The following is an 18,166-nucleotide window of genomic DNA, read 5'->3' on the forward strand; positions in this document are numbered from 1 at the left end:
TCATGCAGCACAGCAGCATGGAATGCTCATACAGCACAGCAGCATAGAATGATCATACAGCACAGCAGCATAGAATGATCATACAGCACAGCAGCATAGAATGCTCATACAGCACAGCAGCATAGAATGATCATACAGCACAGCAGCATAGAATGCTCATACAGCACAGCAGCATAGAATGCTCATACAGCACAGCAGCATAGAATGCTCATACAGCACAGCAGCATAGAATGATCATACAGCACAGCAGCATGGAATGCTCATACAGCACAGCATGCAGGATAGAATGCTCATACAGCACAGCAGCATGGAATGCTCATACAGCACAGCAGCATAGAATGATCATACAGCACAGCAGCATGGAATGCTCATACAGCACAGCATGCAGGATAGAATGCTCATACAGCACAGCAGCATAGAATGATCATACAGCACAGCAGCATAGAATGCTCATACAGCACAGCAGCATAGAATGATCATACAGCACAGCAGCATAGAATGCTCATACAGCACAGCAGCATAGAATGCTCATACAGCACAGCAGCATAGAATGCTCATACAGCACAGCAGCATAGAATGATCATACAGCACAGCAGCATGGAATGCTCATACAGCACAGCAGCATAGAATGATCATACAGCACAGCAGCATGGAATGCTCATACAGCACAGCATGCAGGATAGAATGCTCATACAGCACAGCAGCATAGAATGATCATACAGCACAGCAGCATAGAATGATCATACAGCACAGCAGCATGGAATGCTCATACAGCACAGCATGCAGGATAGAATGCTCATACAGCACAGCAGCATAGAATGATCATACAGCACAGCAGCATAGAATGATCATACAGCACAGCAGCATGGAATGCTCATACAGCACAGCATGCAGGATAGAATGCTCATACAGCACAGCAGCATAGAATGATCATACAGCACAGCAGCATAGAATGCTCATTCAGCACAGCATGCAGCATGAAATGCTCATACAGTACATAATGCAGCATGGAATGAGATGCCATATTGGTGCCATATGAACCCAGAGCACACAAGTACTCACACCCAGGCCTCCATATAAATATTCACATTTCAATCATGACTTAATGTCAACTAGGGAATGAGTAAAATAACCCCAGATTAAATAGACACAAAATGACCGTTCCTGGTGGTATATTCAACCAAATAGCAAGACATAACGTTGTTATTATTATTATTATTATTATTATTATTATTAGAGCTGAAGTCATTGAGTACTCTGATGATAGATTCATGTATTACAAACAGTTCAGTTCTGGATCTATGAGATGAACCACTCCCCTCATTGTCATACAGAGAGAAGCAGTGAGGTGACAGTCGGTCAGTGATGCAGATGGATGCTTAAACACCTGTAACTGGCACCGCTGCACATTTCCCCTTAAGCCCAGCTGAGTTTATGAGTTTATGAAAACTAAAAAGCTTCTATAAGCTTATGAAACTCCCCACCTTGAGTTCCGCAGGGTTGCTGGGAAAGGTTCTGTCGGACATGACTGCTACATGGTGCTTGATCCATTGGCTGAGGTAATTTACCATGTTCTGATACTCCACCCACTTGATATCCACGTCCTGTCACAGTACAAAAAACACACAGACAGGTGGTTATCAGAAAAATAATGAAAGCTGCAAAAGCTGTAAAATGGTTTTATCACATGATTTTTGAAAGTTCACACCAGACAGCAGTATTATATATCATACCAGACAGCCCCTCTGACCTCATCAACTAATGACCACAACTTGCATTTCTATCCTGGTTGCATTTTTGTACTTGCTTTTTTTTGTTTTATCACTTTCCCTGCATAACTACACAGGTAACTGCATTTGCTGGAATGTTGGGGTCATCTGAGTAATAAAACTGTCCCGGTTGGTAGCTGAGAAATCTGCAGGTTGCGTGCATCAACATTCAGAATGGAGTGAAAAGCGTAGCCTCTGGTTTGTTTCATATCTGATGGCAGGTTTGCTCAAATTCGCAGAATGTTCAGCCTGCTTACAATAAAAAATGTCAGGAGCACCCCCGAAGCGTAATGTGCATTACATTACATTACAGGAATTTAGCAGACGCTCATATCCAGAGCGACTTACACAGCATTTACACTGCATCCGTTTATACAGCTGGATATACACTGAAGCAATGCAGGTTAAGTACCTTGCTCAAGGCAGTGTCCTACCTGGGAATCAAACATGTGACCTTCCTTCATCATACTACAGAGTCATCCCAATGTGCACTCCTCTAATGCATTCACATGCAACCCAATGGCTATTTTGCACCCTGCTGCCAACACAGTACCACAGGGGAGATGCCAATAGGAAGGAGACACAACTTTCCCCAGAAAACTGAGGGTAAATGATGCAGCAGTAGCTGCAGGAACTTTGGGCGAGTGAAACCCACCCTACCCCTGGGGGCAGGACCAACTGTCATCTCCCAATCGCAGTTGGCTAAAGACACAACCAAGGGATAAGCTTGTTTACAGGGCCCTAGCTACGATTGTGGGGGGCATCTCTTTAAGCTGTCTGATATGAAATACACCCTCACCGGCCACTTCAGTAGAAACACCTGCTCGCTAAAGTACGTAGCCTGCTCCTCCAAACAGCGAGTCATGTGACTGCAACTCTGACTGTATATAAAGCATGCAGAAATGGTGATGAGGCTTAGTTTATTATTCAACCAAATTTTTAAATGGGCAAGATGCGTGATCTAAGCGACTTTAAAAGTGGTATGATTGCTGGTGCTAGGCGTGGCTGTTCCAGTATATTCTCCTGGGACTGTCACACACTACAGTATGTAGATTTTATAGAGGTATTATATAGATTTTATATATAATGGTGCGATAAACAAAGAACATGCGAGCAGCAGTGCTGTGGATGAATACATCTTGTTAATGGCGGAGGTCAAAGGAGAATGGGCCAACTTGTTCAAACTAACAGGGACATGACAAATGCGCAAATGATAGCTGTCTACAACAGGGGTGTGCAGAAGGTCATCCCTGAATGCACAACGTGTCAAACTTTGAAGCGGATGGGCTACAGCAGCAAGAGAACACGTCGGGTTCCACTGCTGTCAGTCAAGAACAGGAAGATGAGGCTACAGTCAAAGACATGATCACCAAAACTGGACGACTGAAGATTGGAAAAAATTGCCTTGAATTGTCCAATGAATCTCAATTTCTGCTGTAACATGCAGATGGAAGGCTCAGAATTTGGCATAAACACCATTAATCCACGGGTCCATCCTGACATGTGTCAAAGGTCCAGGCTGGTTATGTTGGTGTTATGGTGTGGGGAACGTTTTCTTGCAACACATTAGGTCCAAAAATACCAACTGAGCATAATTTGAATGCCACAGTACTGTCTAAGCTTTTTTGCTGACCATGTGCATCCCTTTATGGCCACACCCTTTATGGCCAGAGTCTACACTTTTTCAAATGGATACTTCCAGCAGGATAATGCACCATGTCACAAAGCACACATCAGCTCAAGCTGGTTCTACGAACATTGACAGTTTACTCCAATGGCCTGCACAGTCCCCAGATCTCAATCCACTGCTAGAGAACCTTTGGGATGAGGTAGAATGGGAGGTTTCCAGTATGAATGTGTGGCTGAAAAATCTACAAAAGCTGCATGATGTTATCGAGTCAGCAAAGACCGAAATCCCTGTGGAATGTTTCCAGCACCTTGTTCAATCCGTGCTGCAAAGAACTCAGGCTGCTCTGCAGGCGCAAGGGGGTCTGACCCTGCATTACATAAGTATACCTAATGAAGTGGTCGAGTAAGCGTATGTTTACACAGCCTCGCACATTCTAAATTTGAATGGGGATTTGAGTCATTTTAAAACGATGTAACAAATCATTTAAAGGGCAAATATGAACCTGTAATTATTAGTTCCTGCCAAGTGATCAGGTGATCACTCTTACTGAACGCACACCTGACAGGAGGCGGAGCTAAAAGCATAATCCCCGCCTGACTGTGACTGACAGTTGCTTCAATCAACAAGCCCTGGCTCTTCTTCTTTGTTACTCTGCACCAACACGAGCTAAAGTTTACCAATTTAGCTCACTGCAAAAAATGTGAAATAAGCCCTGGGCAATGAGGTATTTCAGTTGTATAACATGAAAGGTCACGTATGAGCTGCCTTTAAGCAGATCAAACAACCCTCTCAGAGCGGAGCAGAGAGGCACGTTATGACAACCCGACGCTCATATTTTACATCTTATTTTTTTTGCAGGAATTCTCATTTGTTTTTTTGGTGAAATCGGATAAAACATCGTTCACAAAGTACACACATAAAACCAAACGCACCGTTTAACAAATCATGAATACTGTATAGCAGAACAATGTTCCAAGATAACACATGCTTATTTCATCTTCATTTCTGGAAGGCTATCGTATTGGTCTTGTTGAAAGACTAATGCGGAGGGACAGATATTTTTTAATCGGTTCCCGGTTTTTGTGTCATAAGGGCACGAGGATGGGGACACAGAATTATGAGACCGCCTTCGTGCTTATTTTACAGCGGAGAGACCGGCAGTGCCTAAAAAAAAAAAAAAAACAAGCGCAGGCCTGAAGCTCCCAAAAAACCACAGAGAAAGCTTGGCTCCGCTTCAAGATGCTCAACTTGCACACCTGCGGATGAGCACCACTCAGGGAACGCGAGCCTCGTCTCTCAAGCCGGAGTGAAACGTTCCGTAACCTACCGCGCGGCATTCCAGAAAGCGTTAAGGGCTCGGTTCAAAGGTCACCAAGTACGGGCCGAGTGGCATGCTGAAAAACTGTAAACGCCGTGAATTTAAAAGCCCGGGAAAACAGAACGGGCTTTTCCATATGACCCCTAACCTGTGAACAGAGTTGCTATATCAGAAGTAAAGCTCAATAATTCCAGTGAAAACTCTTTAAGGTACTCCTTTCCCCTTCCCCCACTATTCATTTTTTTACCACCCATGTGATTTGTAGACTTTGAATGATCCTTCAGTGAAGCAGTACCTTGTATTATTTTGTATCTGTTTACTGGTCATTTCCCTTTTGCAGCTGCAGTTGCCAATCGTTAAAATGAAGTTCTGCCGTTAAAAATGTGCGAATCAGTCAGGTGATTTCTTTAAAATATGGCGTCTGAGAGCCACGAGCGTAATGCAGCCAGTGAAAGCTCTCACCGTGAGTGCAGGACACATCAGGCCCAGGTTCTGCTGGTTAACAAAAGAACTGCATGGCTGAGAAACGTGTTCAGAAGTCACTAGAAGGTAAGTGTTGTGTGTGCAATTTCTAGCGTGCTATCCAGAAGCAAACCAACCTCCACTGTACAAATGGTGCTAATGAGTGAGCAGCTCATTGGTGGATTCACTGTTCGTGCAGACAGTTAACTCACTAACCGTCTTCTGATGTGTAGTCTGTCATATTGAACGGCGGGAAATGACATCTACTCCGATTTTGGGCAAACTATCGCTTTAGATAAGTCAGTTACCGCTGCGTTAGCTCCGCCCAGAAACGCAGCAGGTGCCCACAGGCTCCCCCGCAGCTGTGAGAGAGAGAAACGTGCCTCTGCTCTGACTCAGCCGCACAGGCTCCCAGAATGCAACACAGCGAGAATATGAGACGTCCGATTGGTGATTCCAAATTAGGGAGCAAAGCCAAGGAGATGAATAAATTACATGTACGTGTGTGTTATGATATATTGGACCGCCTCCTTTAGCCCTCAGAAGAGTATGTTTTTTGGAATGTTATTTCAAAATGCTCAGTCAGCGTTCTAGAACTGCATTGCTTTCAATCTTATCCAGAGTACATATACACAATATACAGCAATATACACAAAATACAATCCATTTATACAAACAAAAATGGACTTTGAGTCACAAACCTAGTTTCTTAACCATTATCCTACACTGCTGCAGGACTATCCTGCACTGTAATAGATGCAAAGCTAGTATTTGCAGGGAGCTACACCCCATGAAGACTGAAGTATAACATATATTACACACTAACATACACACACATGTACAAGTACACGTGTCCAGCTCATACTCACATTCGCGCTGATTCCCTCCATGCCCTCGGGCACTTTTGGGAAGACGTCGTACAGCGTTGAAACGTACGTGATGACCGACTTCTCGTCAGGAGACTGCACGTCCACATCTGGGTACCAGAAAGAGCGTCATGAAACTGGCTTTCTTAAGCAAAGGTGGAATTTCAATTCAAATTATGCAGTTTTTCATTACCAAAAGTACACAAAGTACAAAATTTGTGAAATTACACATTGTTAGTTTGTATTTGAAATCTCATTCAGAAAAGGATGCATCATCAGATAATATTCAAGATTCATTGAGCTTGATAAAGACACTTTTACATGTTTAAAATAAATATCACAACTCTTTTAAAAAATTATAAAAATAGCATTAGGTTTAAGCCCCAAGTAGCAGACTGGTGTAATGTGAAGCAATGTGGATGGTCTAAAACACCAAATAATGCAGTGCAGCTGTAAATGTAACAGAGTTTGTAAACAGAAAGTGGCAGGTTCCATTCCATCCTGAAACTACGTTAATTTGCTTATTTAAACATGAATATCGGCACACAGCCGTATAACTGTAAAATGTAAGGGCACGCTGCTAAGCAGTAAATACTCCTGGTGTGGTAATAATAGCAGGTTATGCGATCCCGCCAGTTAGAATGTGTCATTCTATCCTAATGTTCCCAGTGACTGAAGTGCCTGGTACACAAGCTCATGGTCATGTGACTCGTCACGTGACTGCTGAACTGATGGCTACACCCCTAAGGCACCACAACAGCCATGGAGTTCAATACACTGTCACAGCTAATTTATTTGTACATTTATCTACCTTATTGGATTAGACCAGGGGTGGGCAAAGAGGGCTGTTTCTGTTTCTGGATTTCATGCCAAATGCGGCTCTTAATTATTCAATTAGCCCAATCTTTTTGTAATTGATATTTTAGTCACATTTCTTGACAAGTTCATGAATGACAACAGAAGACTGTTCCTGTGTCCCAAAACGAATCATCTTACTGTGGTCTAATCTACAGTTAGACCAGCATCAGTGCATTCAGCTAATTAGCCAACTTAGCCAGTGTTACTGGCGATAATGAAAGCCAGCATACACGCCGGCCCTGGAATTGCCCACTGCTGGATCAGAGAGAGGCGTTCAGGGCAGTTACAGCGCCGTGACACTGTGAAGCACACAGCCTCTCCTCACAGGTGCGATGCTCTGCATATACGCAGGCGGGCCTTCGAACATTCCTCCGCGCCTGGCGAAAACGCGGGAGGGTGGTAAAAGAATCTCACCTTCGGGGTCCAGCAGCCTGGCCACGCCCAGCTGCTCGGCCACGCAGAAGGCCTGCTCCAGGTTGGACCGGCTGCTTTGAGCCGAGACCCTGCCCATGTCCACCAGGTCCGGCCTGCGACAGACACACAACATCCCCCCGTTAGCATTAGCGATTACCCCTCGTTAGCACAGGCTGCTCTGAGCCGAGACCTGAACCGGCCTGCAGGTTCAGGGAGCAGGGGGGGGGTTGTTCCATAAAGGCACGAACTGTTACACAACCGTTTTTTATTCTTCGCCACGGGGTGGTAATTTTACGGGCCTTGAGATGAAAAAGTGCGGAAATGATCTTAAAAGTCAAAAGACGGTTCGGCAGACCCTCCAGAAGGAAATCGACACCCCAGGGGAAAGAAAACCTAAATGTCAAGTGCATTCCAGCGGTATGAGCAGGGATCTACAGCGTACGAGGCGAGCAAAGAGTTGACATTCGAACACAGCTCTTTCAACGGCACCAAAATTTAATGCTGACACACTAATTATGAGTACAAATATATACTCAAATGGGACTTACAAGGCATCAAAATGTGCATGCAGCGATTATGAATTATGAGCGACTGTTATCTCTACATGACATTCTAAATCAGTGACTTACATGGCAACAGAGAAAACAGTGCAGAGAACACAGGGCCAAAGGGCAGTACAGTCCAGAATACTCCATCGACAGCAAAACAGAGCAAACTAATTACATTACATTACATTACAAGCATTTAGCAGACGCTCTTATCCAGAGCGAAGTACAACAAGTGCATTAGTTCAAGGTGCAGAGGTGCAAAAGAAACACACTAGAGTGAAGTAAAGATCGTATTGCCAGAAGTGACCACATAGATCAGGACTCCAACCCTGTAGAGTAACCTGTTCAGCAAACAAACAAACAATCCTGCCAAGTACAAACTAGCACTGAAATCACATTTGCCTAATCAGAATCAGACAAAAACAATCCTGCCAAATAAAAACTAACGTGATCGCATTAGGCTAATCTAAGTACACTACAACCCCACCAATTGTAAACACCTTCATATCGATCAATTATTAATGACTTGCATGGGAAGTGCTGCTTTGTCTATGCTCATCAAACGGTAATACACCTCCAAGCATAAAGTTGTTAATTTAGTGTTCTTGCTTTACGGGCTTGCGGTGAAGATAATGAGGCTATTGACCTGTTCAGCCTGGATAAGACCTCCGATATGGAAAAGTGTTTCACTTTCCATGCAAACATGTTTTTCTCTCATCCAGCTCAGAGTACGTGGACCCTAATATAGAACTCTGATTTTCATGTGGTATGTCTCAATGGGCTTAACACAGAATAGGTTGTCCATACTGGTGATAACAGAAATGACCGTGTTGAATGCTTTCCATTGCACTGGCACTGTTGTGTATCGCATCCCTTATGGTCAAACTTTAGCATAAGTAAGCATTATTTCACATGGTTCTGGGTCTCACGTAAGTACAGATGAAGAGTCTGAATACATTGGAAGTTCAACATTGCCAGATTTCCCAGGAAGTCCCAGAAGACAGAAAAATCTCAGCGTTCCCAGATTTTCTAATCTAGGGTTTGTGGTCCAAACCTCAGCAGCGGAGACAACAAAAGGTCCAAAGCATACAAAAGCCAGGCCCACAGGCGCCTGGAACCGCTCGTGTTCTCGTGTCCTGCATAGGCTGGCTGATCCACTCCACCGGCCACAGAGAACAGGCCGCCTTTTTCAGTTTGAGCCACGGGCATAACGGAGTCATGCGGGGCGGGATATTAACTTTAATACACAGAGAACACAACAGAAACCATGGCAACAGTGGAGCTCTTTCCCCCACTGCGGTTTTGTATAACGGGCTTCACAGCTTCCACTTGGATCTCCGAGTTCATATTTATTGGCAAATTCCCTCTTTCGAAAAACACTTTCGCACTCGGGGAGCGGTCATAAATCTCCAGTCAAAGTTTCCGGATCCCCTGCTCTGAACAGACTGAGAGAAACAGACTGTTGAAAAGCGAGCCCACAGATTAAAAGATGGAGGAATACACTGGCCTGTAATTTTTCTTCCCCAAGTAGTCTACTAACACTCCCATTCCTTAACTTCGCATAGCAATTTCCTGTTCAGAAGCAGTATGAGGTGTTTTAAGTTATCAAACCATCTTTAGCCCCAGCAGCTTGAGAAGGAGAGACTCAACACAAGTGCCAAATATGTGTCCTCAGGGAGTGCCCCCTTCCAGTAAGCCTTTCATCCATCTATCTGTTTTTCTTTCCTATCTTCAACATGATTTGCTCAGTGATGGCTGTATACCCGTCCCATCCATGCAACCTCATTGGTTTCAGATGGAACACACTGGCTTAAGTGACTTATTTTTGAGAAATCTGAGCTAGCTGTGTCGCCTCAACAGAGGACAGCGAGGGAAATGTGGATTTAGTGCACTGGTCTTTAGTCTTGGTCCTGCAGAGCCGCAGGGTCAGCTGGCTTTTGCTGGTACTCAACACTTGAGTAGCAGAGCTATTGATCAGGTAAAGGGGTTGATCACACAGCTCGAATCGATCGCTGATCTTAAGGTGAAAAGCAAAAACCAACCGAGTCCGTGGCTCTCCAGGCCCAGGACTGGGGATCAAAGAGTTAGCGTACCTGTATTTGTGGATGATGGCGTTGAAGAGCCTTCCGTCCCTCCAGGAGGACGTGAAGTTGTCGCAGCGGACGCCGGTGTACCCCTCCGCCATCTGCTGGGACCACAGCAGGAGCCGCTCTTTGGCCGTCATGTCCACCGACTCCCCCGGGACGTGGACGTCCGAAATCTGCGGGACCCCCAAACAGCCGCATTAATCTCAAAGGGACATCTGAGTCACAGGGAAGTGAGGATACAGCGCCTAAAATATACATTTCTCTGAATGCGAGACACGTTGTCTGTGTACTGGAATACAGAACAACATATATAAAGATACACAGGTCCTCATATAAACAGACATATATCATGTCTCATATATGTCTCAGAAAAAATTCTATTTAAACTTCAATCATGTTATATATTAATAATGACGATGTTACCATGGTCACACATAGAACTTGCAGGGCTAACTGGCATGACAGAAGCCAGATGATAAATTTGCAGCTTATTTAGCATTCTTAACAATAAGCGGACCCTGGGTTTTGCTGAGTGATGTAGACTTTTGAATTTGAATATTAGGCTCTCATTTTATCTACTGCACATAGTATTTATAAAGACAGAACTTCAGGTAGCCTGAAACTAAATTCAGTATGAATTCAATTTAATTTGTATACCACTTTTTACAGAAAACTGTCACAGAAACACTTTACAGAGAAACAGAAGGAAATTTGGATAGAAATCAGGTCGGAACCCCCCAAGAACCGATCCAAAATAAATTAAAGCCACAGAACGGTAAACATGAACCCTGGTGACCGCTTCTTCAGTAATCAGAAAGTACCTAAAAACACTCAGAGGCCCTCATGGTTCTATTTCTGCTGTTCCTGGCTTTGATGTAAGAAAAGGCCAAGAGCAATGTTGGGTGACACTTTACACTTGTGGGACTGCATTTCCTAACTGTCAGAGGGCATATCAGAAAGTCCCACTGTCACCAGGTTGGGAGGAGGAACAGTTGCATTCGCATGAAGGACCAGCCGATTCTCTTCAAAATCACGAAGATAATGGCAGGCCGTTCTTCCTCCCGTTGAGCACTATCTCAAGTCAGTCACCTCTAATGTGGTCAGTGCGAGGCGGGACTCAGTGGTCACACACATGGCTGTGTGACGGGAAACACAGTCCACCCACCCCACTCTACCCCAACACTGTGGCCTCTTAATCCAACCAGGAAGTTCTCGATTTTTAGACCTTACATGAGGTGCCCTTACCTAGCTTATGTAGGACCAATAGAAATATCATTAGATCAAATAAATCCACATAATAAAGCTAAAGCCTTCTGGATCTTTGTAGCGCCTACTTTGAGCCAATTTCCATGAAGTAGGAAAGTAGCTCTGAAATCTCTTACTTATTATGTTTTTATGGGTTATTTACAGGGTGATTAAACTCTTACTTATAATGTTTATAGAGGTTATTTATAGGGTGATTGAACTCTTATTTATAAGATTCATAGGGGTCGTTTATGGTGTGATTGACCTCTCTCACACAGCCAAGGGGAGGACTTCTTGTCATCCGAGTGCTTCCGAGAATTCAAATGCAAACCGACCTTAGTAATGGAAAATTCTTTACGCATCCACCAACATCAATCTGCTTCCTGACGTTCTCATGCCACAGAATTAATAACAAAAGAAAAAACATACAAAGTCTAAACATGGTCAAACAATGAATACTGTTGAACACTAAGTCTCGCGATTGATCACAGGTAAAGGACGACGATGCCTGAGAGGGACCATAGGGCGCAATATCCGCAAGGAAACGCAGGGCCACCAGTATTCACACATGCACACTGCACCCGTTTCAGTGTGACACTGTCTTCCTGTAAGACCTCAATAACACAAACCCCAGAGCAGAGAGCCGGCCAATCAGACAGCCTCATTACAGGGAACTGTTTACAGCAGAAATTTACATCGCTTATATTTCTCACATTATGCATGTACTGGACATACAGTACATCCAGTTCAAGTGAAGTTCCTTAAACATTAATCCACACAGCTGTCCACCCAACACATATACACGCACACACACACACAGACACAAACACACACACATACGCACACACACACACACACACACACACGCACACACAGACACAAACACACGCACACACGCACACACGCACACAACAACAACAACAACATCAATTTGGATGCCCTTTGGATGCCTACGTGTGAATTCCTCCAGCATAACAAATCCTGACAAATCATTAAAGGCCAAGGGCATTCCGGTGACCCTTAACTTCTAAACAGCTGAGGCAGAGAGGCCTTGCCGAGTCAGGTGGTACTGATTTCTTACAGGGGTGACCTTTGACCTTTGGGACTCTGATATGATCTGGCTATTTTGCAGCAATACGTGGCAATGCTGACCGAGATCAGGTGTCACTGAAAGGCGCACGCAAGCCGGTATTGTCACAAGGAAGAAATGAGTCGGCAGGTGTTGTAACGAGGCCAGGCTGCCCTGCCCTTGGGAAAGGCACGTGCCGTCCCTCCTACTCACGGCACCTGAGCCAATGACATGTCACTTAAACAAAAAATGCAGGCAATAGAACGTTACTTAAGAAGTGCAGCCAATGAAACGTCACTTTAACAAGACGTGCAGACAATGACGTCAAAGACCAGTCTCACAATCCAAACGCTGCTTTCTCTGCATTAGCAATGTCAGAATGTAAAATTAAAGGGTTAAGACATGTTGTCAACAAATTCATGCTGCACACACTCAATTGAAGGAGGGCTTTTCTAGTTATCAACAGTTCACGCAGGAAACAAATGTCTTATCGCCGTGTTCTCTTATCTTATTGAAACAAGACAGGTACAGAAACGCTTTTCGTGGAGTTTGGCTAACATAAAAAACAAATAAAACCCATTAATAAAATCAAAGCCAGGAGTGGAAAATTTCGACCCATTCAGAAATTTCAAACACAACGTAAAAAAATACTACAGGTGGAAAGTAGACATGTAATGTGCACAAGGTATTTTTTTAAATGCCCACGTATCCTTTTTAGGGTTGCTGAGTTGAAAGAAACCGAGCCATAAATCCGCCCACATGACCAGACCATTAACCTCCTGACAATGTTAACATTATAATCAGAGAGTCTGGCTTCTGGAAGGGTTCACTAAGTACTTGGTGTCCATGCTCTGCTGGCATGGAAAGAATGAGCTAACAAGCCTGAGTCAGCCTCCAAAGCTAAATCCCACGAAAACCATCGCCTTGGAAATAGCAGTTTTTGTTTTTTCCTGTCTAGAACCCAGTTAAAATGCTCCTTCAAAAAATGCAACGGACTGCTTTCTTATTGGGTTTTTTTGTTTCTCCCTCTCTCCCAAAAAGGAAAACTATTTGCTCCGCTGTGACCTGATCGTTCTCCTATTCATAAAAATTGGTATCACAACAAAGAGAATTTCAGGTGTGCAGACTGCTTTTTCTAAACTTGTGAGCCACAGTACTCTATGCCATGCTGAATATTAATACATTTACATTTAGTTGAAATTGGTCATGAAGCCATAGCAAATTCAGTTCTAACAACCCTGGTTTTACCTCATCACTTTGTCCTGAAGAACGTTTCCCCAGGGTGTTCTGGGACATGGAGTCTCCAGAGCTATCTGGTAGTTCGTTTTCTCTGCTGTGGACTTGTGTCGTCCAGACAGTTTTGGGGAGCCCCGTAGTTTTCCCCAGCGAAACATCCCCTGTGCTTCCCCTCCTCCGCACCCCGAAAAACCGGGGGTACCTGCGGCTCACCCCCTCATCGCCCCTCACTGTCCTGAGCTTGTGCTCCACCGCCCCGAAGCTGACCACCCTCCGGATGCGCAGCCGGAGCAGCCTCCTCTCCAGAAGGTTCTCTTTCGGGGCCACGTACTTCGACGCCTTAGTCACGCCGTGAAGCCCGTGCTCGGTGGGGGTCCGGCTGCCGTTCCTGTCCTTCGGCCGAGGGTCCGAGCGTCCCCGAACGCCCCTGGGACCAACCACCGAGGGCTCCGAGGAGCAGACGGGGACCTTCCCCACGTACACCCCTCTGTCTGGGGTACCCCCCGGCCCGGGCTGGGCCTCAGCGCGCGCCCCATCCCCGTCGCCCGCCTCCTGGACTGCCCACGTTACGCTTGCGCTCCGGACGCTGTCGCCGCTCTGGCTCCTCAGGGAGTCCGTGGGCTGGAACTCGCCCGACTTCCTCTTCCTCCTCCTCTGGAAGTAGCGGCGGCCGCGCCGCTCCCGTGTGCCCGCGGGTTCGAGGCTGAGCGGCGCCTTGGACGGGTCGAGGCACTGCTCCTCCCGCGGGCTCCGCACACACCCGCACACGTTCCCCATGGCTGTCAGTCGCACATGCCGCCGTCCGGGGAAAGAGTGCCGGGGCCCGGTCAGTACAGCACCGCGCCGTCCCTGGTCAGCGGCTCCTGGCTTCTCGAGCGACGGATTCCTGAGGCCTTAACCGAATCCAGGCCTCCCTCTCTCTCTCTCGCTCCCCCTCTCCCCTCAGCCAGCCACGGAGGCAGCTGTTTCTGCTCAGCTCCCAGAGCAAACCGTCAGAGTCAGCTCCGGCGACCGGCTCGATCCATCCCCCTAGTACGGTCAGACCGGAGTTCCAGTCGGGTGACGTCCCATTGCCGTCCCCGTCGGCCGCGAGGGGGGAGTAGGGTGCCCAAACGGCTCCAGACCCAGAAAAAGCAGAAGGCAGGCTGGCTACGTGCTACGCGGTCGCTCCGCTCTCCGTCCTCTCCGTCCGGCTCTGCGCTGCCGACTCCAGCGCGGCGTGCAGGAATCCGCTCTGACCTTTGAAACTATTCCGTCGCCCGGCCAATCCAAAACAAACAGCGTGCGAAGCAGCAGTAAAGAGAGAGAGCTACAGCCGCTGAACTCCTCTGTCACCCTCTCTCTCTCTCTCTCTCTCTCTCTCCCTCTCTGTGGATCTATGCAGGTCCCGCAGTTCTGCAGCCTCTGCACAGTAAACGCAGGCACCCCCATACACCTCCCAGTGTTGAGTTTCCCAGGATGAGTCCGTCAGCTGAGTCTGAAGTTGGGGGGTGGGGGGGTGGGGGTTGGGTGTTCGGCTCTGGTCCCCGGAGTCGGGTTGCCAGCGCAGCCGGCGCATGGGAAAACTCCGCTCAGAGCAAGCGCAACGCCCCCTCGGTACCAATATTCCAGGGGGTAACCCTGACCTATCAGAGGGGGCTTTAAAAATAACAGGCCAACGAGGGTCAACCTCAGTAGCGCTGGCTAATCTGGCTGCTGGACAAAGCACCGGGGGCTATTAATGAGGACTGGCACCATGGGCGATCACAAAGGCCTGGGGGGGGGGAGGGGAGGGGGGTGTATGGACAGATTTCACTGATCAGGTTTGCGATGACCTCATTTCAGATGCTGAGAAATCAAACCGGGGCGAACGTTCCTCCCAGGCAGAGAGACATACAGCCAAACAAGTCTCAGAAGCTCAAAGCCCAAATCCACTTTTTTTAAAGGAGAACAGACAGTCTACCCTCAATTTATATATTTTGCTTTATTTAGACAGGGGGAAAGCAGAGAGGACAACAGATAGAGAAGGGACCACAGCTTAGGAGGTGCTATGGGGGAACTCGTACATGGTTCAAGAGTCAGTCGGCCATCGGACTGCACCACACGTCACCCCAAACGCACATTTTTTAAGCTACAGATTGCAGCGTACATTAATTACTATTGCTTTACATCAGCACATACCTGCCAAGACAAATGGCAGATAGCTACTGGCATCGCAAACACCGGGAGTATCAGTGACACCATCAGACCACAGTGAACTTGAACACACAATTTAGGCTATTACTTTTTATCTCTGTGCAAATCTGCTCACAAATGTCTTAACTGAGATTAATTGAGAACAAGGAGCAAAAAGGCACCAAATGTTATTTTTTAAATCAAAGGTCTTTGCTCACGAAGAGCTTTTACTGCAAGCAAAGTAACTGAAATTTTTGCTAAATACTGATATCAATAACAGGTGCTGCATGTCAAATAACAAATTATCAAGACTGAAAGCACTGCCAAGAGAAAATGAAGGGAAAAAAAGATTCCTCAGTGTATTTAAAATAAATACACTGTCAGCATATTTACATTACACACAGAGTTAACATTACACCACACACCTTTCATAATATCTCGCAATGACACTGTTGATCTGGAACAGGGTATTTGTGGATGTGATCGAAGCCCTGGTTGGGCAGCCATTTGGGACCGAATTCTGATTGGTCACATGACAGACGTGGCATAACGCGACTAAAAATAACGGTTGAAATGCAACTGCGCTACCATTCAGCCACAGCGATCTCTGAAGCTGCTGACATTTTGGCTGAAGGTTACAGTCTGTCAGAGCCTGAAGTTCGGTCATAAAGATACCCTTGTCCAGGGCAATAACACAGGCTCTCCTGGGATAGTGTCCCATGGACACTTATATAAAGCAAAGTTGTGATGCAACCTCACCACTGACCTCTGGGGATGGATTATTGCTTCTTGTTTGAGAGTATAACAATCAATACTTTTCATGGAATTTTTTTGTATCATTTGCAGTCTGGACTTCGAACTTTCATGCAGTATGTTAAAAGACAGTGGCCTCACGTCCATATGCGAAAAGCTATTTCAATTTCCCGTTTCCTGTGTTTAATGACAGAGCGGCACTTTAAAGAAGCATTGTTTGTGTTTGGGTTCATTGTTGCTGCAGACAGTGACCTTTTGTCCCCGGCCAACAGCATTTAATAAAGATGCTTTCCTAACTAAATCTCTTTGCTGTGTTTAACCAAGACGTCTCCAAGAGATTAGCACAGGAAGTAGGCCTTATGCTGACCCCCAATCCCTTCTGCTATCTCTTTTACTGTCCATCAGGAGCTAAACAGCGATATCTGACTATTCAAGCCTTCAGTGAGGTGTGCACTAGAATATTCTGGAACCTTGGAGGGCATTCCATTTTCAAATGAATCAGTTCCCCTGTTACATCAACTGTTGCTAACTGAGTGGTACATTGGTACAGTTTGGACAAGGAACACGGATTCAGCTCTCTACTTTGGACACAGCTGATACTGGGTTACTTTATCAGAGAGTAAACTGTATACTAGGCGGGACAGGACGGTCAGGCTCAAGGCTTCAAATATTTGTTTTACAGGGGCACAGGATACTTAGTTTATTGCACATCCCAAAGCTAAATCCAGAGGAAACGGAACACTGTCGGTGCAAAAGCAACCCACAGATGTACTGGCCCACAACCAGCGATCGCTGGAGGTAGGAAGAAAGACGTCAGCTGTCACTCTCTGAGCTGTCAATCAATTAAGTCTGGCAGAGAACGAGATCTGATTTGACCTGGCTGCTGTGTAAAGCAGCCACAGAGACCCTGAGGTGGATATATGTGGTCTCCTATGATAGAATCCCTATTCCAATCCCCCAGCAACGCTGTTTAACACGTGTACAAATGCAATACTAAATCTGAAAACGTATTACATAAGCGGATGTGTGCGTGCATGCATGCTTCTGCATGTGTGTGCGTGCACGTCCATCGGGTCTACTAAGTGTGTATGTGCACGTGTGTGTCCATGTGTGCATGTGCACAAGCGTGCATGAGAGTGTTTGCATGTGTGTGTGCTTGTGCACATGTGTATGCATGCATGTGTGTGTGTGTGTGTGTGTGTGTGTTTGTGTGCACAAGTGTACGTACTGCACTTTAGCAAATATGATCCTTGAATGTTGAATAGCGCATCTAATTAGCCTGTCTCGATTCAGGGGGATGCTAAGGGGAGCGCCTTTTTCTATTCTGAGCAATGACCGCACATTGACCCCGCTGACACCCCTGCAGCTCCGCGGGTGCAGGGGGCCCAAACACCCCCACCCCTCCCCACACGCCGGCCTGGCGGAGCCCTACGCTGCGCCTCCATCCAGCCCCTGTTACACAAGCGCGTTCTGCAGGAATGTGCGCCGCGTCCCGGGCTCCTGTCTGTGCACGCGTCCCGTGTGCCCGGGGAAGACGTGCTTAAATCCCCGCGCCACGCCCAGAATGAGAGGGAGCGCCCGGGGGCACCAGTTCCAGCTCCGTGTTTTTCAAAGAAAAGCAAAATCTCCTGGTGAGCCAGTCACCAAATCAGCATGCACCCCCCGAGACACCGGTGACTTCTGAACTCCGGGTTGCTAAGCACCCTCTGGGCTCGCTTTGCGGGCATCCAGTCAGGGTCACCTTGGTGGTACCTGAT

The 18,166-nt window shown here is 46.4% G+C and overlaps 1 protein-coding gene across 3 annotated transcripts in view; it reads right to left on the reverse strand.

Annotated features, from left to right (window-relative positions):
- Nucleotides 1–18,166, reverse strand: part of dst (dystonin) — a 206,867-nt gene that overhangs the window by 121,150 nt on the left and 67,551 nt on the right. For all 3 annotated transcript variants that reach the window (XM_035399721.1, XM_035399719.1, XM_035399720.1), the window contains 4 exons: nt 9,959–10,125; nt 7,318–7,430; nt 6,049–6,155; nt 1,485–1,604 (listed from right to left, as the gene is read on the reverse strand). In XM_035399721.1, coding sequence (XP_035255612.1) covers nt 1,485–1,604; nt 6,049–6,155; nt 7,318–7,430; nt 9,959–10,125 — 507 coding nt within the window. The remainder of the gene's footprint in view (nt 1–1,484; nt 1,605–6,048; nt 6,156–7,317; nt 7,431–9,958; nt 10,126–18,166) is intronic.

The sequence above is a fragment of the Anguilla anguilla genome, chromosome 18 (genome assembly GCF_013347855.1).
Source record: "Anguilla anguilla isolate fAngAng1 chromosome 18, fAngAng1.pri, whole genome shotgun sequence".
NCBI lineage: Eukaryota > Metazoa > Chordata > Actinopteri > Anguilliformes > Anguillidae > Anguilla > Anguilla anguilla.